Source organism: Dendrobates tinctorius, unplaced genomic scaffold, assembly GCF_039654945.1.
Source record: "Dendrobates tinctorius isolate UK_male_01 unplaced genomic scaffold, ASM3965494v1 ptg000016l, whole genome shotgun sequence".
Taxonomy (NCBI): Eukaryota; Metazoa; Chordata; class Amphibia; order Anura; family Dendrobatidae; genus Dendrobates; species Dendrobates tinctorius.
The window spans coordinates 90,591,616-90,613,967 of record NW_027361684.1 but is presented as its reverse complement, the minus strand read 5'-3'; the positions used below and the strand labels follow the sequence as shown (position 1 = coordinate 90,613,967).

Genomic DNA, 22,352 nt, shown 5'->3' with positions numbered 1-22,352 from the left:
TTTGTATAGCCTGGGGGAATGCCAAGGTGGGGGCACATAAAAGGAGGGACATGTCCGTTGTCCCTCACAGGGAGGACTGGGTTTGCTGCCAGATTTGAATGAAGTGACCATAGGAAGAAGTAGCAGCTGGTACCCCAGACCGTACAGGTTGAAACACGTAGCCTCTGTCCTGGTGCAGCTATATGGAGAGTCAACTCATGCGCTAGTTTTAACTTTATCCAATAAAGAGGAATTTTATATGCAGCTGGAGCCAAACTGTTCTTTATGATTGTTCCCGAGATTGGTCTGCACGGAGCTCCGAGATTCTGCATTTGGTCACTGGTGAGCTGGCTTAACCCTTCTACTTGCTACCCCAGAGGAAGCAGACATAGGGAAGGGTGCTTGATAATGCTGGGAGTATACCACGAAGGAACGAGATTCTCCAGAAGACTCTTAGGTGTGGTTATTTTAGTATCTCTGTTCGTCACAGTGACTACAATACTACGAGTCTTGAAACATGTCTTCGGATAAAAGCCAAATCATAATCTCAATTTGCAGACATGGTGTTTCGGGCTACTGGCCCTCATCAGTGCAAAGTATGAGAACTGATTTGGCTAGGTGAGAGGCTCTGGACTGAGGTCTAAGGGGCAAGGATTCTCTTTGAGGAGCTCTTTTATCTCGATCCACAAATCCATTTCTCGGTCTAACTATCCATGCTACCAGGGCTACCGATATAATCCCATTAAAGGACTGGGTTTATATCTAACGAGGAACTGGTGGCAGTCCTACAGGGTTGGCAGTGCTCTGTTTCAAAACTTTTGGCCAGGACTTTAGGGCGAAATAACAAATAAAAAAACAAAAATGATATAATCACTATAGAGCACAAATTGTAGGAAATGACAAGTAATACAGATAATATGCCTGCAATCCAAAAGGCAATTTAATGTCTGAGGCCTTTAACCAAATCAAACAGACATGACTAAAAAGAAAAGAGGCATGACTTCATTAATTAACTTTATAACATACCGTTTTATTGTAATTAATTTGTTCTTTAAAAGATAATCATAATACTGTGAAGTTTATATTGATTATCAAACATTATATCTCTATTATATTTAAAATATTTATTAAACACACGCATAAACGCAGCAACTATTAGAGAAATCTTGAGATATTTTCAAGTAAATTTCAGATTTGTTCTGTATGATCTATATGAAATGGCAAGAAAGCAAGAAAAACTTATTTCAAACTCATAAAAAACAAATAGTTCAGACATTATAATATTGTAGAAATTATTGAAGAACTAGTAATAACATAAAAAGGAACCTCACACCAAATTCTTATAGAATATTTCTATGCCACTGTATTATGTGAATTAATCATAAGTGGTAAAATAGCACTGCACTGTATGTATGATTTTTTTAACTTATTAAACTCATTAATAGCCTGAGAAATGTAAATACATAATTAAAAAAAAAACAAATGAGTTAATTATGCACTCAAATTGGTGAATTTTAAATTACATTTTAGAAATACATTCATCAAAATTGAATTTACAAGAAAAAGTAGTGAAATCATGAAAATAACAGAATCGAAAAAATATTAGTGATCCAGAAATAATGATAAAATGAAAACAAAATTTTCATAACATCTCGATTTCTTTAGTATCAGTACAAGTATGAATGCCATGCACAGAAATACATGCACTTATATGCCTTGGCCTTGTAATGCTATCCATGAAGTTATCCAAGTTGTCTAAGAAATGTTTTCTATCTAGACACTGGGGCACGCAGATTATCAAGATCCGCTTTTGGTAGCTCATTTTGCAATTTCCGATCAATTATGTCCCAGATGAGTTCAATGGGAAATCAGTTTGGGGCCAATGCAGGCCATGGCAGTACATTTATGCCACACAGGCTGCTCACAGTAGCACAAGCAACATGCCTCCTAGCTTTGTCATGTTAAAAAAACGGCTCCAGGGACATTTTGGAGAAATGGCCGTACCACTGGTTCAACAGCCAAATCAATTTAACAGTGAGATGTTAGTATACCTGGAATGAAGACTGGAGGGGTACGGCTACTGGACATTATGGAATCCTACACCATAATCATAGGAGTAGGACTGGTGTGACAGAAACATTCTCTTGTGAAAGCCTGCCCACATTTTCTCGATACTAATCTTTGACTATCACTGTACACAAGACAAAAACGTGTCTCAATGTCAAGATGATAAGCATCCATGCCAGCATCTACTGTCTTGTTTTGCACCCTGATAACCTTTGAGAGCAGTGACTTAAGGTTAAGAGGTATTCATGAGGAAATAACACACCATTCTAAAAGGGGTTTTACACATAGCGATATCGCTATAACGTCACCGATTTTGTGACGTTATAGCGATATCGCTATGTGATACTTACCTCCGACCGGCTCCCCCGCTGTCCATCGCTGATCGCGCGAGAATGTCTGGCTCCATTTCTCGTCGGGCGCTTCCTGCTGGCGCCGCCGAGCGACGAGTGGAGGCGGGCGGGAGGACATCAGGATCGCTGTGTGTGAAAGGTGAGTATCGTGCGCTGCGTCGCTGCTGCATCGCTGTGAGGTCTGCCTGTGTGACAGCTCACTAGCAATCATTTAGCGATGCACCAGCGATCCTGACCGGGTCGGATCGCTGGTGCATCGCTAAATGTAAAGGGGCCTTTACTCCCGGAATTATGGTATGGGGGTGGCACAATGTATGGAAGCAGAACCCCTCTAGTCTTCATTCCAGGTATATTAACAGTTCTGTGTTACATTGATTTGGTCTTGGAACTATTTGGCCTTTGCTCCAGAGATGTTTTTGAACACAAAAACGCCAAGCTGCATTTTGTTCATGCTACTGTGAGCAGTATGCATGGCCTAAATATGCCAGCAGCAGATATTGATGATTTGGGCACACAGATGCACTCAACATGGAAGAATATCCCACCAATAGCATACCAAGGTGCATTTATTTCTGCATGTCTCTCATTCTTTACTTTTCAATATATATATATCTATCTCCTGTGTTTTTTATAATTCCACAACTTTTCCTTCCTGGTTGAGAGTATATTTTACTTATAACTACAATAGGTCAGAATCTCTTAAAAAAAGAAAAAGCTATTTCAAGTATGTTAAATGAAAAAACAGTCCAGCTCACCGCTTAAAGACATCCCAGGAGTCAGAGCACGGAACCGCCATGTCTTGGCGTAACAATTCCAGTAGCTAGATAGTCTAGCTCAACGACAAAGTGAGATAAAATTCTTTATTCACACAGATTCCAATAGAGGATAAAATATCAGCAAGTATGAAGCAGAAGGTTGCGTTATCTACGTGTTTTAGGTGACGCAGCACCCTTAGTCATGATGACTAAGGGTGCTGCGTCACCTGAAATGCATAGATAACGCAACCTTCTGCTTCATACTTGCTGATATTTTATCCTCTATTGGAATCTGTGTGAATCAAGAATTTTATCTCACTTTGTCGTTGAGCTGAACTATCTATCTACTGATATTTTAAGTATACAGATCCCAATGCCCGGTCTGGGGGTGAGTCTTCCGACAAAAACTTAAAGAGGTTGCCCACTACCTAAATATTGATTGCCTATCCTTAGGATAGCTCATCATTGTCTGATCGGTGGGGGTGCAACACCCGGCACCCTCGACGATCAGCTGTTCTCGGTGTCAGCTGTGTATAGTAGCTGCGGCAAGGCACCGAACATCAGCCCCCTATTGATTTGAATAGAGGGCTGATGTGCAATATGCAGCCACAATACAGTAGATGGAGCTGCACTGTGCAGCTCCATAACTGAGAAGTTCCGGCCACCGCCAGCACCGAGAACAGCTGATCGGTGAGACACTGATGGCCTATCCCACGGATATACCATCAATATTAGAGGAGAAGATAAACTTTTTAAACCTATGGGTCTATAAGGCTATAAATTCAGGTAGCGAGACCTGCGTTCAGTCCGGGCCTTGAGATCCATATATGGGTTAACACGGACTAATGATGTCTTTTGCTTTACTATTACGCTGTACTGAATAAAAAAAAAAGAAAAAGAAAAAGAGCCTCCATAGATGGTCGATAGTTTGCTGAGAAGTTTCTCAGACAAAACGAGGGTTCATGGGTGAGATCTCTTTTAGTTTCAAATTAGCGATGGTAAAATCCGGATAGTTAGGGAATATGATAGAAGTGTAGAAGCACTTGTCCAATAATGGGGGCACAAGGTAATAGCAATTAATATACTTCATTAGAGTAACCTAAGGAAGTGGGGAAAGTAACTCAAAGGACCTCAGAGAATCAGAGTGCCATACCAACAATAACGTATAATTGTAAAATACTGTAAATTGTATCAGTTTTACCTGACGAGGGCCTTAATAAAATCCTTGCTCTTCACTATTGAGATCCTTTAATAAAATCCTTACTCATCACAGTCCTCAGGCTGATAAACCATGCTACACTGAAAGACTATGATATTGAATGTGCCAGAACATTACTAGTACAAAGACTCCTTTTTTATAATATTCCTACGAGCTTGTTTGGAGGGTCAGAAACTGAATATTTATGTGCAGAATACAATTCCCTTGTCAATCCTGAGCTTATTTATCAATCTGCATAGTGTATAGTGTTTCTGATATTAGTATATTAACCTGAGGCAATGTGTGAAAGTATCATGGTTACAGAATGAAGATTAAAAAATGTTACGAATATTACCTATTATATTTTCCAACAATATCAGTTTTACACTCAATATTAATCAATTCTCAGATTGAGGTGTCGTGTGGCTTTTGGTTAGTTAACATGAAGACAATATGGATAATCAGAATACCCAATGACACATTACGAGCAGATTGTCATCATGTGGGTAAACGAGAGTGGTGTTATGAACTGATTAACCACGAGGGATAAGCCCTTTCTTGTATGCAAAGAGCCCAACAGCAGCTGCTGAAGCAAGGAACACAGAGCAACCAATGAACCTAACTAATCCTTGAGGTGATGGCAGATTTCTTTCCAGGAATGATCTATTAAGCGGAAGAGCAGGAACATCCTAAAAGGAAAGGATCATAATGTTAGATGAAAAGGCAACAATAGATCTTCATAAAATATTATTGCTTTTCACATGAAGCTAGGTTCACAACACCACTTTTTATATTATGATGCTTTTTTCAGCATTAGAAAAGTTTACCTTTGAAAAAAGTTCCATACCCTATTGCAGTCAACTTTTTTTACAACGAAAAAAAAATATGGAAAAAACAGAATCCAACTCAATTTTAAAGTTTAAAGGAATAGAATACATAAAATATTATAAAAATAATATAACTATCTTTAATTAGCAAATAACACTTATTTCGTCTAAGAAGGTAAATCACTATAGTACATTAAAATGACCTCTATCTTGCTATACCAAAAAAAACAGGTGCCTATGAGCATGTGCAGTAGACAACTCTATTCTACCTGTACATACTGTTCAGCGGTCTCCAATTCGCAACTCGACATTCAGGAAGACAGGGTGGACAGCAGTGTGAGCAGCCTCTTCTTATCTCTGCACTTGTGGTAACTTTAGTACTAGATCAGATAGACAGCATGGACAGTAGTGTGAGCATTCTCTCTTTACTACAACACTCCTGGTGTCTTCAGTCTTAGTTTAAAAATACAGGGTGGAGAGTAGTGTGAGCAGCTTCTTCTTAACTCTGCACCCCTGGTCTCTTCAGTATTAGATCAGACAAACAAGGTGGACTGCAGTGTGAGCGGCCTCTTCTTACCACATCACTTTTGGTATCTCCAGTGTTAGGCTACTTTCAGACTTACGTTACGAGGCGCAGCGCAGGGCCGCCGCTAAGCTCCGCCCCCATCCACACCTCCTCCGGTCAGCTCCTCCTATGGGCGCATGACGCTGCATGCGACCGACGTACCCTATATTTAGCGTTGGGTACACTGGCCGTGCGCTGGCATGTTTTTGCCGGCGCATGCGCCTTTTTCCGCTGCGCCGAGCGCACAAAAATGCAACACGGTGTGTGTGGCACACGTCGGCGCAGAGCAAAAAGGGCGCATGCGCCGGCAAAAACACACCAGCGCACGGCCAGCGTACCCATCGCTAAATATAGGGTATGCCAGTCACATGCAGCGTCATGCGCCCATAGGAGGAGCTGACCGGAGGAGGCGCGGCCGGGGGGCAAAAATTAGCGACGGCGCTGCGCCTCATAACGCAAGTCTGAAAGTAGCCTTAGATGAGAATATCCACTGGAAACACATCTTCCTACACATGAAGGGAAAAGGCAGAGCTTTCTATTCGACATGCTCACAGTTACCTGTCCTATTAACATTCTAGAATGGATTTACATCAGTGTAAGAAGATGGTGGCCATTTTAATGTACTATACTAATTATCTTCTTAAACAAAGTCAGTGTAATTTACTAATTAGAGCTGCTTCAGATTTATTTATAATGCAACTGTTCGTTTGATTTATTTGGCAACTAAACCGTGCATACGGAATTTCCCATCATATGATAATTTGTAATAACAGTGATTGTAAAGAACAAAATATTTTACATAATATACATTTTTCTCTCATAAAAACATAGTAAAATATTATGAAAATGCACTACCTTTCATGTTTTTATTTGTACTGTCTTTTATCTAGTATTTATTACTATTGAGTGAAAGAAAATTTAGGATAAGTGTCCTGACAAAATACATTTTTATTGATAGGAAGTAATGGAATTGTTAACCAAAATTGTAACCAAAAGCCAGCTTTACAAAGGTAAATGAGTAACCAGAAACATATATGCAATCTGATCTGTGGACTGCATGGTATAGATAAGTCGAAGCTGAGCAGAATTCTATATAGGTTTGTTACAAAAGGTATAACTTGTTTTATTCATCATTGAAATCACATGTATCTGTATAGATTGGAGTCCGGTGGGCGGTCCTATTTAGAGAAGGCCATTTGTCACAAAGAGTGACTTACCCGGTATGAAACGACCCACCAGTAGGTCGGTCACCAACAACACAACAAACAAGGGAACACCGGGGACACAACTACAACGGTGGGCCTTGCGATAGGTAACGGGGGAATGGACATCTCCTGCACTCTTAGGATGTGCCCTGGTCTTCCTGACGTCCCTATACGGCTTCTTTCAAACCATTACCTCAGCCCTCGCTTGCCCTGCACCTATCCCTAAGTAGGGAATTGGCAAGTGCGGACACTGGTCCCACCACTGCATGAATACAACACAAGGTAGGTATGACAAACAAGGTAAAGACAAACACTTAGCTTTCTGCTGTAAAGCACTGCACAGCAGGATCACGACACTAGATACCCCATGAACAGCTGAGGCACCACCGCTCCCAGCAAGCTCCTTCTCCTCAGCGTGGTCGCTGCAGAATGACCTCTAACATAGAAGGTCAGCTGAAGCATCAGGTGACCGTTTGAAGGCAGGTGGGAGTGGTCACCACCTGCATAAGCAAATTCAACAGACATGTAGTTACACCAGCGACCACCTGGGGGAAAAACTAACATTAGCCCCCGATGGCCTGAAAGGAAAAAAGTTTATATGTGAGAATCCAGATCTGCCACGGATCCAAGGATGAATCGTGACACTAGCTTTGCTTGTACAGGGAAGACTGTCAAACACTATATAGGGCTGCCCACCAGACTCATATACATGCAAATTCTAGGGATTTTAATTAATAAAATACAAGTTATCTGAAAATGCTCCCACATAAATTTATATCAATCTGATCAGCTCCTCCTAAAACATATTGCTGCAGATCAGCTACCATTTTCAACATGACAGGTCACTATGCATGGTTATTCCCACATCTGCCTTTTATGAGACAAGATTGGAATAATTGTTTCTAGAAGTTCTTCACCAGATTTTGAAAATAGTTAAGCACAGAATCATTATGCTGTTTGCATAACTTATATACAACTGAATGGGAGTCACTGAAACTGCGAGATATGCTGTGGGCATAACTCATGATTTGCTAAAGTTCGTTAATGTCCATTAAAGTTAGGGCAGGTGCAGAGGGGCGTAGTTTTGGTTTGAGTGTGATTTGGCAAAGCATCAGATCTAACTCAGACCAATGTTTTATTCTATGGAGCCCTGCACATGTCAGATTTGCCACTTCATGCACAAGTTTGATCCGATATCCGGATCAAACTCAGCCATGCAAGTCAATAAGTCTGTGGAAACCATCAGACTGCACTTGGATGACATCTGAATGCAGTCCAATTTACACGAACTGAGAGAATGGAGACATTTTTTTCTCCATCTTCTCCTCATCAGAGAGAATCGGATCACACTATGAGCAAACTGTGATTAGAGTGTGATGTGCATAATCGACCCCATTCTGTCAGATGAGAGAATACTCAGTCATCTGCATCTGTCCTTATGCAAACAGTATGGCATAGCCGGGCTGAGCTGTCTTTTTAACCTCAGCTCTGCTCGTAAAGATCTAGTTATTCCTGTTTCAGCCATTAAAGGCAAAGGTGGAACCCTTTAAAACTAGTGTAAAAGAGTTCCCAAACCTTGTATGTGGCAAGTGCTATATTTATCAAACAATGAGTTTAAGCTGCTTTAACAAGTATGTGACACTGTGGAGGTTTTGTTTTTTAACCCCTTAAGCCCCAAGGGTGGTTTGCACGTTAATGACCAGGCCAATTTTTACAATTCTGACCACTGTCCCTTTATGAGGTAATAACTCTGAAACGCTTCCATGCATCCCGGTGATTCTGACATTGTATTCTCGTGACATATTGTACTTCATGTTAGTGGTAAAATTTCATTCAAATAACTTGCGTTTATTTGTGAAAAAAGCGGAAATTTGGCGAAAATTTTGAAACTTTCGCAACTTTCCAACTTTGAATTTTTATGCCCTTAAATCACAGAGATACGGCACACAAAAAAACTTGATAAGTAACATTTCACATATGTTTACTTTACATCAGCACAATTTTGGAACCAAAATTTTTTTTTGTTAGGAAGTTATAAGGGTTAAAAGTTGACCAGCGATTTCTCATTTTTACAACACCATTTTATTTTTAGGACCACATCACATTTGGGGTCACTTTGAGGGGTCTATATGATAGAAAATACCCAAAAGTGACACCATTCTAAAAACTGCACCCCTCAAGGTGCTCAAAACCACATTCAAGAAGTTTATTAACCCTTTAGGTGCGTCACAGGAATTTTTTTGAATATTTAAAAAAAAATGAACATCTAACTTTTTTTCACAAAAAAAATATCTCAGGTTCAATTTTTTTTATTTTACCAAGGGTAACAGGAGAAATTGGACTGCAAAAGTTATTGTGCAATATGTCCTGAGTACGCTGATGCCTGATATGTGAGGGGGAACGACTGTTTCGGCGCATGGCAGAGCTCAAAATGGAAGGAGCGCCGTTTGACTTTTTCAATGCAAAATAAGGGTTAAAAATTGACCAGCGATTTCTCATTTTTGCAACACCATTTTATTTTTACGGACCACATCATATTTGAAGCCACTTTGAGGGGTCTATATGATAGAAAATACCCAAAAGTGACACCATTCTAAAAACTGCACCCCTTAAGGTGCTCAAAACCACATTCAAGAAGTTTATTAACCCTTTAGGTTCATCACAGGAATTTTTTGAATATTTAAAAAAAAATGAACATTTAACTTTTTTTCACTCAAAAAATATCTCAGGTTCAATTTTTTTTATTTTACCAAGGGTAACAGCTAGAGTTGAGCGACTTTGGTCGGATCGGGTTTCGTGAAACCCGAATGAAACAAATTAAGTTTCAGATGAAACTCGTCCGACTAGAGCAAAACAAAGTCGGAGTTTCGTCCGAAACCCGACCCCAATGCAAGTCAATGGGAAATAAAAGTCGGACGAAACTCCGACTTTTTTTTGCTCTAGTCGGACGAGTTTCATCTGAAACTTATTTTGTTTCATTCGGGTTTCACGAAACCCGATCCGACCAAAGTCGCTCAACTCTAGTAACAGGAGAAATTGGACTGCAAAAGTTATTGTGCAATTTGTCCTGAGTACGCTGATACCTGATATGTGGGGGGGAACCACTGTTTCGGCGAATGGCAGACCTCAGCGCCGTTTGACTTTTTCAATGCAAAATTGGCTGCAATTCAGATCGGATGCCATGTCGTGTTTGGAGAGCCCCTGAGGTACCTAAACAGTGGAAACCTCCCCAAGCGACCCCATTTTGGAAACTAGACCCCCCAAGGAACTTATCTAGATATGTGGTGAGAACTTTGAACCCACAAGGGCTTCACAGAAGTTTATAACGTACAGCGGTACAATTAAAAAATCATATTTTTTCCACAAAAATGATCTTTTCACCCTCAATTCTTAATTTTCCAAGGGTAACAGGACCTTAAAAGATATTGTACAATTTGTCCTGAGTGTGCTGATACCCCACATGTGGGGGTAAACCACTATTTAGGCGCATGGCAGAGCTCGGAAGGGTAGCAGCGCCATTTGATGTTTTTGGCTGGAATTGAGATCGGACACCATGTCGCGATTGGAAAACCCCTGATGTACCAAAACAGTGGAAACCCCCCACAAATGACACCATTTTGGAAACTAGACCCCCCAAGGAACTTATCTAGATGTGTGGTGAGCACTTTGAACCCCCCAGTGCTTCACAGAAGTTTATAACGCCCGGGCGTGAAAATAAAAAAAAAATCGTATTTTTTCCACAAACATGATCTTTTAGTCACCAATTTTTTCATTTTCCCAAGGGTACAAGGAGAAATTGGACCCCAAAGGTTGTTGTCCAATTTGTCCTGAGTACGCTGATACCTCATATGTGGGAGAAAACTACTGTATGGGCACACGTCGGGGCTCGGAAGGGAAGTAGTGACGTTTTGGAATGCAGACTTTGATGGAATGGTCTGCAGGTGTCATGTTGCTTTTGGAGAGCCCCTGATGTACCTAAACAGTGGAAACCCCCCACAAGTGACCCCATTTTGGAAACTAGACCCCCTAAGGAACTTATCTAGATGTGTGGTGAGTAGAGTTGAGCGAAACGGGTCAAAAAAATTCAAAAGTCGCCGACTTTTGGCAAAGTCGGGTTTCATGAAACGAAACCCGACCCTAGGATGAGGTCGGCCACGAGGTCGGCGACTTACGCGCCAAAGTCGCGTTTCAAAAGTTTGTTTTGCGCTCTTTTTCAGCCAATCAGGATCCACGGACACTGTGGGCAACGTGATGACCTAGGCACGGGTCACCACCATCTTTCAGAAGGGCATGCAAGTGATTGGCTTGCTTTGGTGGGCGTCACAGGGGGTATAAGAGGGCGTGCACGCCGACCGCCATCTTACTTCTGCCGATCTTAGTATAGGGAGAGGTTGCTGCTGATTCTGTAGGGAGAGCGTTAGGCAGGGAAGAAGACAAAAAAACTGCTTCTGATGCTAGCGATTTGGCCTGCACAACACACAAGTCACTGTGTGTGCAGTGCAAGGGGAGGCTATGTGGTGTATCAGTGGTGTTGGTTGTTGGGCTGCCTTTTAAGGCTTCCTGACACGCTGGCATTGCTGTTTACCCACTGCTCCGCAAACTGCTTTTTTAAAAGCAATCCAATCTCCCTTATCCTCTAGTCACTTTTGTCACAGCTGTGCCATCGAGCCTGTCACATAGCGCTCAGATATCAGTGGGCCTCACACAATCCACAAGTGTCCAGTGTCCAAAAGTGTGCGCAGAGATTCAAAATCTCCATTATCCTCTCGTCACTTTGGTCACAGGCAGCTGTGCCATCGAGCGTGTCACATAGCGCTCAGATATCAGTGGGCCTCACACAATCCACAAGTGTCCAGTGTCCAAAAGTGTGCGCAGAGATTCAAAATCTCCATTATTCTCTCGTCACTTTGGTCACAGGCAGCTGTGCCATCGAGCGTGTCACATAGCGCTCAGATATCAGTGGGCCTCACACAATCCACAAGTGTCCAGTGTGCAAAAGTGTGCGCAGAGATTCAAAATCTCCATTATCCTCTCGTCACTTTGGTCACAGGCAGCTGTGCCATCGAGCCTGTCACATAGCGCTCAGATATCAGTGGGCCTCACACAATCCAAAAGTGTCCACTGTCCACAAGTGTGTGCAGAAATTCTAAATCTCCCCTGTCCTATAGACACCTTGTACCTTGTTTTACATTACTATATAGTTTGTTGGATTTTGTCTACATTTCTACCAAAAATGAGGAAGGCTGGTGGAAGAGGCCGTGGAATTGGGCGGGGGTTGGCAGCTGGTAATGATGGTGTTGGTGGTGGATCTGATGGTAGTGGCAAGAGCAAAATAGGACCGAATGCAGGAGGTGCTGACCCTGCGTCATCGTCTGGCTACATAAGGCCTCGAACGCTTAGTTTTCTAGGAGTTGGCAAACCGCTTTTAAAGGCAGAGCATCAGGAAAAAGTTTTGTCTTACATTGCTGACTCAGCCTCCAGCTCTATCGCCTCCTCTTCTTCAGTTGTAAAAAGTAAAAGCACTGAGTCGTCATTGGAGGCTCATGTTCATGAACGACACCTTTCCTTGTGTCCTTCATCCCAACCAAGATTGAAGGATGACGCAGGCCATACTACTGATTACTCCATGGAGCTGTTTTCACATACCATGCCTGGATTATCAAGTGAAATGGTGAATTACCCAGGCCAAGATGAATCTGACATGGAGTGCACTGAAGCACAGCCGCTGATGGATGATTCTGCTGGTACATTCACTCAGAGCACTACATTGTCCTCGCAGTGTACAGAGCCAGATTTTGACCCTGATGAGACTCAGGTGCCCCTTCCCGCACACTATACCACCATACACGGTGACACAGAGAAAGGTGCACATGACATAGAAGAGGAGGTGATGGATGACCCAGTTGTTGACCCAGATTGGCATCCATTGGGGGAAGAGGGTGCTGCTTCCAATAGCTCAGATGAGGAGCATCCACAGCAGACATTGACATCGCAACAGCTGTTATCTGGCAGGCCCGGAGCACTCCAAAGACAGGTTCCAAACATCAAAAGAGTTGCTGGACAGCTTGTCCAGAGGGTCAAAAGATCACAGCGTGCTAGGCCGCAAAATGTCTGCCAAAGTAGGAAGAGTGCAGTGTGGCACTTTTTTGAACAAAATCCTCATGATCAGGCCAAGGTTATCTGTAAGAAGTGCGCAAAGACCTTTAGCCGAGGGAAAAATCTGAAAAATTTGAATACCAGTTGCATGCTTAGACATTTAACCAGCATGCACTTGCAAGCGTGGACACAACACCAAACCTCAAGTGCCACATGTGCAACTGATCACAACGAAGGTAGTCAGCAACGCTACATTGTTTCCCCCACTGTAAGCCCACCGGTTAGCACAGCAGCAAATGTTGAGGTGTCGTTGCAAGACCACAGCAGTCAGGGAATCCCACTGTTATATCAACGAAAGACTGATTCTAGGCCATCAGAAAGAACACCAACTCCATCACCATCATCAACCCTCTCTCAGTCCGCCCTGTCCACCGCTACTTCCACCATATGCAGCTCTCAAGTCCAGCTCACCCTCCCAGACACTATGAGTAGGTCAAGAAAGTACTCAGTCTCTCATCCGCGTACACTGGGTTTGAACGCCCACATTGCCAAACTAATCTCGTTTGAGATGATGCCCTTTCGGTTGGAGGAAAGCACAGCTTTCCGCAAACTCATGGCCTATGCAGTACCACGCTATGACCTACCCAGTCGCCACTTCTTCTCTCGCAAAGCCATCCCAGCCCTCCACCATCATGTGAAAGACCGCATTGTCCATGCACTCAAGCAGTCAGTGAGCGGAAAGGTGCACCTCACAACTGATGCATGGTCCAGTCAGCATGGCCAGGGCCGTTACGTGTCCATCACTGCGCACTGGGTTAATGTGGTGGATGCAGGGTCCACAGGGGACAGCGGTGGTGGGACAGTGCTGCCTAGCCCACGGTATAGGAAACAGTTGGCTGTAGGCGTTCGACCCTCCTCCTCCTCCTCCTCCTCCTCCAGAAGAGAAAGCTCGTCCACAGAGCGCAGTCGTACGAGCACTCCATCTGCAGCTGCCACTGTTGCACACGATATGTCCCCCTATCGAGCAGCTAGTGGAAAGCGTCAGCAGGCTGTGTTGCAGATGATGTGTTTGGGTGACAGACACACCGCCGAGGTGCTGGCTGAGTACTTGAAGCGACAAACTGAGTCATGGCTGGGCAGTGTACATCTTGAGGCAGGCAAGGTAGTTAGTGATAACGGCCGTAATTTTGTGGCAGCCATAGCCCTTTCAAAACTCAGCCACATACCTTGCTTGGCTCACACCTTGAACCTGGTGGTGCAGTGCTTCCTCAAAAATTATCCGGAGTTAACAGCCCTGCTCCAGAAGGTGCGAAGACTGTGCGCGCACATCCGCCGGTCGCCTGTACACTCCGTTCGTATGCAGAAGCTGCAGCGATTGCTCCACCTTCCCAACCACCGCCTCATTATCGACATTGCAACAAGGTGGAACTCCACCCTGCACATGGTGGAGCGGCTGTGCGAGCAGAGGCAGGCCATAATGCATTTGTGGGAGGATACACGGCCAGGCACTTTGAGAGCAGACATGGAGTTGACAGGCGTGCAGTGGTCGAAGCTGAAAGACCTTTGTAAAGTCCTTCAGTGTTTTGAGGAATGCACACGGCTGGTAAGCACAGACGACGCCATCCTAAGCATGAGCATCCCACTTATGCGTCTGCTCATGCAAACTTTGACGCACCTTAAGGAGCAGGCGTCTGCAGCCAATGTTGATGAGGAGGAAGAGGAGGAGGGAATCCTTGATGACATTCAGCCATTGTCTGCTCAGGGACCTCTCCTGGACGAGGTGGAGGAAGAAGAGGAGGATGATGGGGATGATTACTTAGGGGAGGAGGATGCATCTCGTGGGGCAAGTGAAAATGTTGGCGTGGCAAGGTCTGGTACAGGGTTTGTGCGTGACTGGAGGGATGTGGATTTGCCAGAAAGTGCTCCTCCACCCAGCACTCGCAGTGCATCATTGACACCGGGAACATTGGCCCACATGTCAGATTATGCCTTGCGGATCCTAAAAAGGGACCCCCGCATTGCCAAAATGATGAACGATGACGACTACTGGTTGGCCAGCATCCTGGATCCACGCTATAAAGGCAAATTACAAAACATCATGCCACAGGAGAACCTTGACCTAATATTGGCTAATAAACAAGCAACTCTGGTAAATCGGCTGCTTGAGGCATTCCCAGCACACAGCAGCGGTGATGGTTCTCACACGAGCCGTACGGGCCGGGGGCAGCTTGGCAGAGGTGTTCATGGTGCACACAGCAGAATTGGCGTTGGAGACAGGGGTTTCATGACAATGTTGTGGACTGATTTTTCAAATACCGCTCACACAACTGGTAATACTGCATCGATGGAAAGTGACAGGAGACAGCAGTTGTCAACTATGGTTACAAACTACTTTTCCTCCCATATCGATGTTCTCCCACACAGGTCATTCCCCTTTGACTTTTGGGCCGCTAAACTGGACACCTGGCCTGAATTGGCCCAATATGCCTTACAGGAGCTCGCTTGCCCAGCTGCAAGTGTGCTATCGGAAAGAGTCTTCAGTGCAGCTGGATCAATCCTGACAGAAAAAAGGACCCGTCTGTCAACCCAAAATGTGAATGATCTAACCTTCATTAAAATGAACCACGCATGGGTTTCCAAGAATTTTGTCCCACCTTCCCCTGATGACACATAGGGTGACAGAAAAATGGCTTGCTTTGGTCCACCTCTTCCTGGTACTTCACCTATTTCGCCTTTTGCATCAGCTGAATGTCCAACATCAACATATGCCACTTTCTAAAACTCCCTAACTGTGCTGCCTCCCCCCCCCATGGCCGGGGTCACCACCTACCGCACGACATCGTGCGAGTGCCGTTGCCCTGGACAGGTGGGTAGGCCGACTCTTGGGCGCGGGCACTGGCACAGGGTCCCTCATAGTGCAATCAAGTGTCTCTGACGGTGGTGGTGCACACCCGCCGACAGACACACCGCTGTACTATGAGGGGCCCAGTGCCAGTACCGACGCCCACGAGTGGGCCCCCCTTGCTTGGGCAGGGCCCCAGCATTTGCAATCTTTACCTCTCCCTGCTCCTCCGCTGTGTAATCTGGGCCGTCAAATCCATACTGTGCCTGACACCGTCTGAGCCTGCCTCCTGAGACATATATTTTGAATGTGTATGCTATCCATACATGTTATCCGGGGATACGGTACCCTTTCTAACCTTTGTGCAATCACGTGCAATCCATACTGTGCCTGACACCGTCTGAGCCTGCCTCCTGAGACATATATTTTGAATGTGTACGCTATCCATACATGTTATCCAGGGATACGGTACCCTTTCTAACCTTTGTGCAATCACGTGCAATCCATACTGGGCCTAACACCGTCTGAGCCTGCCTCCTGAGACATATATTTTGAATGTGTACGCTATCCATACATGTTATCCGGGGATACGGTACCCTTTCTAACCTTTGTGCAATCACGTGCAATCCATACTGGGCCTGACACCGTCTGAGCCTGCCTCCTGAGACATATATTTTGAATGTGTACGCTATCCATACATGTTATCCGGGGATACGGTACCCTTTCTAACCTTTGTGCAATCACGTGCAATCCATACTGTGCCTGACACCGTCTGAGCCTGCCTCCTGAGACATATATTTTGAATGTGTACGCTATCCATACATGTTATCCAGGGATACGGTACCCTTTCTAACCTTTGTGCAATCACGTGCAATCCATACTGGGCCTGACACCGTCTGAGCCTGCCTCCTGAGACATATATTTTGAATGTGTACGCTATCCATACATGTTATCCAGGGATACGGTACCCTTTCTAACCTTTGTGCAATCACGTGCAATCCATACTGGGCGTGAGAACGGCTGGCGAGCTGTTAAGCAAGCTACAGCACCTGTCCAGACAAGTACAGGGATTCCCTAGCGAGGAGACTTATTTGATTGTTTTCAATGTTGGGACAGCAATTTTTGGGGAGCACTATACTCTGGAGAATGATAGATGGGGCCCACCATACACTGGAACATTCCAAAGGTGGACATCAGACACTGGAGCAGCATTTACAGGGCCCATTATACACTAGAGCATTAGAAATGGGGCCCATTATGTTTGGAGCATTATTTGGGCCCATAAGACAGTGGAGCTTCATCCATGGGGACCAACATATACTGTAGCATTATGTGGAGCTCATCATATACTGTTTCAAACATTATATGGGACCAATGATTCTGTATGGAGAAATAGATGGGCCTCGTCATGAGATGTAAAAAGTGAGGTATTTTTCATTGTACTATACCGCTATTTATCTGCCGTATCGGAGCATGATGAGTTGTGGTATGTGTTAAAGGGGCGCTCTTTCGCCCAGGGCAGATGAAAACCTGCAGCCAGCCCTCCCCCCCCCACAACTTTAGCCAAATAACCCCCATTTTTCAGTGCGTAACTTGTATTATGAAGTTAATTAAGGTTGACAAGCTTAAGTAAGAAGAATTGATGCTTTTGGCATTCAAATGGGCACTGTAGGTGTGTTTCCTGTCCTCCTCTCACTGCCGACTTTTATTCCCCATTGACTTACATTGGGTTTCGTGTTTCGGGACGACCCCGACTTTTCCCTATAATCGGACGATCTTGCTCGACCCGACTTTTGGAAAAGTCGGGTTTCACGAAACGAAACGCGACCCTAAAAAACCAAAAGTCGCTCAACTCTAGTGGTGAGCACTTTGAACCCCCCAGTGCTTCACAGAAGTTTATAACGACCAGGCATGAAAATAAAAATATCGTATTTTTTCAACAAACATCATCTTTTAGTCCCCATTTTTTTTTATTTTCCCAAGGGTAACAGGAAAAATTAGACCCCAAAAGTTGTTGTCCAATTTGTCCTGAGTAAGCGGATACCTCATATGTGGGAGAAAACTACTGTATGGGCACACGTCGGGGCTCGGAAGGGAAGTAGTGACGTTTTGGAATGCAGACTTTGATGGATTGGTCTGCGGGTGTCATGTGCGCTTGGAGAGCCCCTGATGTACCTAAACTATTGAAACTCCCCACAAGTGACCCCATTTTGGAAAGTAGACCCCCCATGGAACTTATCTAGATGTGTGGTGAGCACTTTGAACCCCCAAGTGCTTCACAGAAGTTTATAACGCCTGGGCGTGAAAATAAAAAAATAATTTTTTTCCACAAAAATGATATTTTTGCCCCCAATTTTTTATTTTCCTAAGGGTAACAGGAGAAATTGGACCCCAAAAGTTGTTTTGCAATTTGTCCTGAGTATGCTGATACCCTATATGTGGGGGTAAAACACTGTTTGGGCGCATGGCAGAGCTTGGAAGGGAAGGAGCACCATTTGACTTTTTCAACGCAGAATTGGATGGAATTGAGATCAGACGCCATGTTGCATTTGGAGAGCACCTGATGTGCCCAAACAGTGGAAACCCCCCCCATTATAACTCCAACCCTAACCTCAACACACCCCTAACTCTAATCTGAGACCTAACCCTAGCTCTAACCCTAGCCCTAACCCTAACGGGAAAATGGAAATAAATACATTTTTTAAATTTTATTATTTTTCCCTAACTAAGGGGGTGATAACGTGGATTTGATTTACTATTTATGGCGGTTTTTGTGTTTGGCGGCTGTCGCACGCTAAAAGACGCTTTTTATTGTAAAAATAGTTTTTGCATCACCACATACTGAGAGCTATAATTTTTCCGTATTTTGACCCACTGAGTCATGTGAGGTCTTATTCTTTGCGGGACGAGTTGACATTTTTATTGGTACCATTTTTGGGCACGTGACATTTTTTGATCGCCTTTTTATTCCGATTTTTGGGACGCAGAATGAACAAAAACCAGCGTTTCATGAATTTCTTTGGGGGGGGTGCGTTTACACCGTTCCGCGTGCGGTAAAATTGATAAGGCCTCTTTCACACATCAGTTTTTCGCCGTCAGGCGCGATCCGGCTTTTTTTTGTAAAACCGGATCCGGTGAAATGCAATGCCGGATCCAGTTTTTCCCCATTGACTTGCATTAGCGCCGGATGGCATTGCGTTTCATCCGTTTTTTGCCGGATCCGGCTACTTGTCTCATTCCGGCGTCTGGAAAAAACGGCTACTGTAACGTTTTTTGTCTCCGGCGAAAAAGCCGGACGCGCTGGATCCGACGCTTCCAGCTTTTTGCCACAATGAAAGTCTATGGGTGCCGGAATGCGCCGGATCCAGAAAAAGACGGATCCAGCCACCGGATCCGTTTTTTTTAAGTCTGTGCATGCTCAGATCCAATTGGCCAGCCCCCAGGAAACAGATATAACCTGCTAGATGGATCCGGCAGAAAAACGGATCCGTTTCTACAGTTCTCCAAAATTTATGCCGGATCCGTTTTTTCTAAAAATAGCCGGATCCTGCCTGACGGCAAAGTATTAAGTTACGTACCGGTAACGGTATTTTTCGGAAGCCCATGACAGCACCACGAGAGAGGGGATCTGCCCTATAGGAACAGGAAACCTACAGATACAAAAGGGCGGCACCTCTCCCACGCATCAGTTGGATTACAGAGCTTGAGAGGCTACCATGGTTAGTACACAACATATAATATATACAACCTATCTACCCTATTTACCAGAATTATTTTATACCATCTCCCACATAAGGTGAATTTATGAACAATCTTCTAAAGGAGTGCACCCCTATATGTGAACAAGAGTGCTGTCATGGGCTTCCGAAAAATACCGTTACCGGTACGTAACTTAATACTTTATTCGGACTCCCATGACAGCACCATGAGAGAATTACAGAGATGTAAACTAACTTAGGGAGGGACTACAGCCTGCAGCACCCTTAGCCCGAAGGTGAGGTCTGAGGAGGCACCCATGTCTAACCGATAGTGGTTAAAAAAGGTGGAAGGAGATGACCAGGTGGCCGCCTTACATATTTGATCAATTGATACTCCAGATCTTTCCGCCCAGGATGATGCCATGGCCCGAGTGGAATGCGCCCTCAGATTCTGTGGAGCTGGGCCGCCACCTGCTGTGTAGGCAAGAGAGATAGCCTCCCTAATCCACCTTGCTAACGTGCGTTTTGATACTCTGTATCCTTTCCTGGGACCTTGGAAGGATAGGAATAATGCGTTCTCCTTCTTCCAAGGATCCGTGGCTGCTAAATATGTCAGTAAGCATCTCCTAATATCTAACGCCTGAAGTTTCTGCTCTTTAGGGTTGGTTGGATTAGGGAGGAAGGAAGGCAGAACTATCTCCTGTGTCCTGTGGAATTGTGTTGCTACCTTGGGAAGGTATGCTGGATCTGGCCTTAGGATTACTCTATCTTGTAGGAACTCTGTGTAAGGGGGCAATCTGGAAAGTGCCTGTATGTCGCTCACCCTATGTGCGGATGTTATCGCTACCAGAAATGCTGTCTTAAGAGATATAACCTTTAGTGAGGCAGAATCTAAAGGTACAAACGGACTTTCCGTCATGGCTGTAAGGACTAAGTTTAAGTCCCACGGTACGCATCTGTCTTTGTGTATAGGTCTCGATCTGGCCGCTGCTCTGATGAACCTTGCTACACAATAATTTTTTGCAATATCACCTGCAAACAGGGCCCCTAAGGCTGAAACTTGCACTTTTAGCGTACTTGTGGAGAGACCCAATTCGAAACCTTTCTGGAGAAATTCCAGAATATGTTTTGTGGGAATTCCGTCTCTGATGTCAAAGTGAAAGGTGGACAGGAAGCGTTTCCAGGTCCTAGCATAGATATTAGTGGTAGTTAATTTTCTGCTTTTTAAGAGGGTGTCAATTAAGTTCTTGGAGAACCCTCTATCTTTTAATAGTGACCTTTCAAACACCATGGCCTGTCTGAGGGTCATAGATGGATTATCAATTGCCCGAAGAACCTGCTCCTGTATCTTTTGTAATTTATCTAGTGGCAGCAGGCACTGCTGAGTCTCTGAATTTAGTAATAACCCTAAAAATCTCTGTATTTTTAAGGGCTGGAGACGGGATTTCTCGTAGTTTAAAATCCATCCAAGGTTTTCTAACCTGGATCTAGCTTTTTCTATCTGGGATTTACAATGACCCACTGATTTTCCTACAATCAAGAAATCGTCTAGATATGGAATGATTAAGACGTCAACCTCCCGTAAATGAGCCATAACTTCGGCCACTATCTTTGTAAAAACCCTGGGTGCTGCTGAGAGACCAAAGGGAAGGGCTCTATACTGAAAATGACGCACTGAGCCCTCTACTGAAACTGCCACCCTCAGGAACTGCTGGAAGTCTGTATGGATAGGTACATGATAGTACGCATCTTTCAAATCTATGACCGCCATAAAACAACCTTTAAACAATATTTTTATTGTTGTATTAATGGACTCCATTTTAAATGTACGATTAATCAAAAACTTGTTAAGGGAACGAAGGTTTATAATCGTTCTGAACGTCTTATCAGGTTTCTGGATTAGAAACAGGGGAGAGTAAAAACCTCTTCCTCTTTCAGCTTCTGGAACCTCTACCAGGACATTTTTCTGGCATAGGCTCAAGACTTCCGCTTCTAAAGCCGCTTGTTCGAGATGAGAAGATCTTAAGGGGGTTAGTTTAAAGGTGTCCCGCGGGATCTGGGTAAATTCCAACCTAAGCCCGGTGGATATTACCTTGCGCACCCAGTCACTATTCGTAATCTGTGACCATGCCGGGAAGAAGGATGACAGTCTACCCCCCACGGGAATTGCTAGTCATTGATTTGGTCTCTTTTGATCTCTCGACGAGCGTGTGAACATATAGCCCGTACCTCGTCTCCTTCTGTCTTCCCATCTGGGCCGATCTCTAACAGGCGAAGAGTTGCGCCTTCTCCCCTGGCCAAATCTCCTTCTACCAAATGGACGACGGTAGGACGCAGACGAAAGGTTTGGGAATTTTTTCTTGTCGTCCCCCGCCTTCTCAAGCAGCTCGTCTAGGACAGCTCCAAACAAATATTCGCCCTCACATGGAATCGCACAGAGCTTTGCTCTGGACTGGATGTCTCCCTGCCAGCACTTTAGCCACAGGGCTCTGCGAGCTGCATTAGAGAGACCTGCTGCTCTGGCGGCCATTCTCACTGCATCCGCTGAGGCATCTGCTAGGAAGGCTGCTCCCTCCTGGATGGTCGGTAGGGCCCCAAGAATTGTCTGTCTTGATGTACCCTGTTTTAGTTGTGACTCCAACTGGTCCAACCAGACCATCATGGACCTGGCCGTGCACGTTGAAGCCACTGCTGGTCTTAAGGACCCGGCCGCCATTTCCCAGGTGTTTTTCAGGAAAGTATCAGCCTTCCTGTCTAGGGGATCTTAAAG

The 22,352-nt window shown here is 44.4% G+C and overlaps 1 protein-coding gene across 2 annotated transcripts in view; it reads right to left on the bottom strand.

Annotated features, from left to right (window-relative positions):
• Positions 1 to 3,446: 3,446 nt before the first annotated feature.
• Positions 3,447 to 22,352, bottom strand: part of LOC141080662 (amine oxidase [flavin-containing] A-like) — a 162,032-nt gene continuing 143,126 nt past the window's right edge. The window contains exon 14 of one of the 2 annotated variants that reach the window (XM_073566052.1): positions 3,447 to 5,038. In XM_073566052.1, the coding sequence (XP_073422153.1) occupies positions 4,883 to 5,038 (156 nt within the window). In that variant the 3' untranslated portion in view covers positions 3,447 to 4,882. The remainder of the gene's footprint in view (positions 5,039 to 22,352) is intronic. The other variant, XM_073566051.1, reaches the window with a different exon arrangement.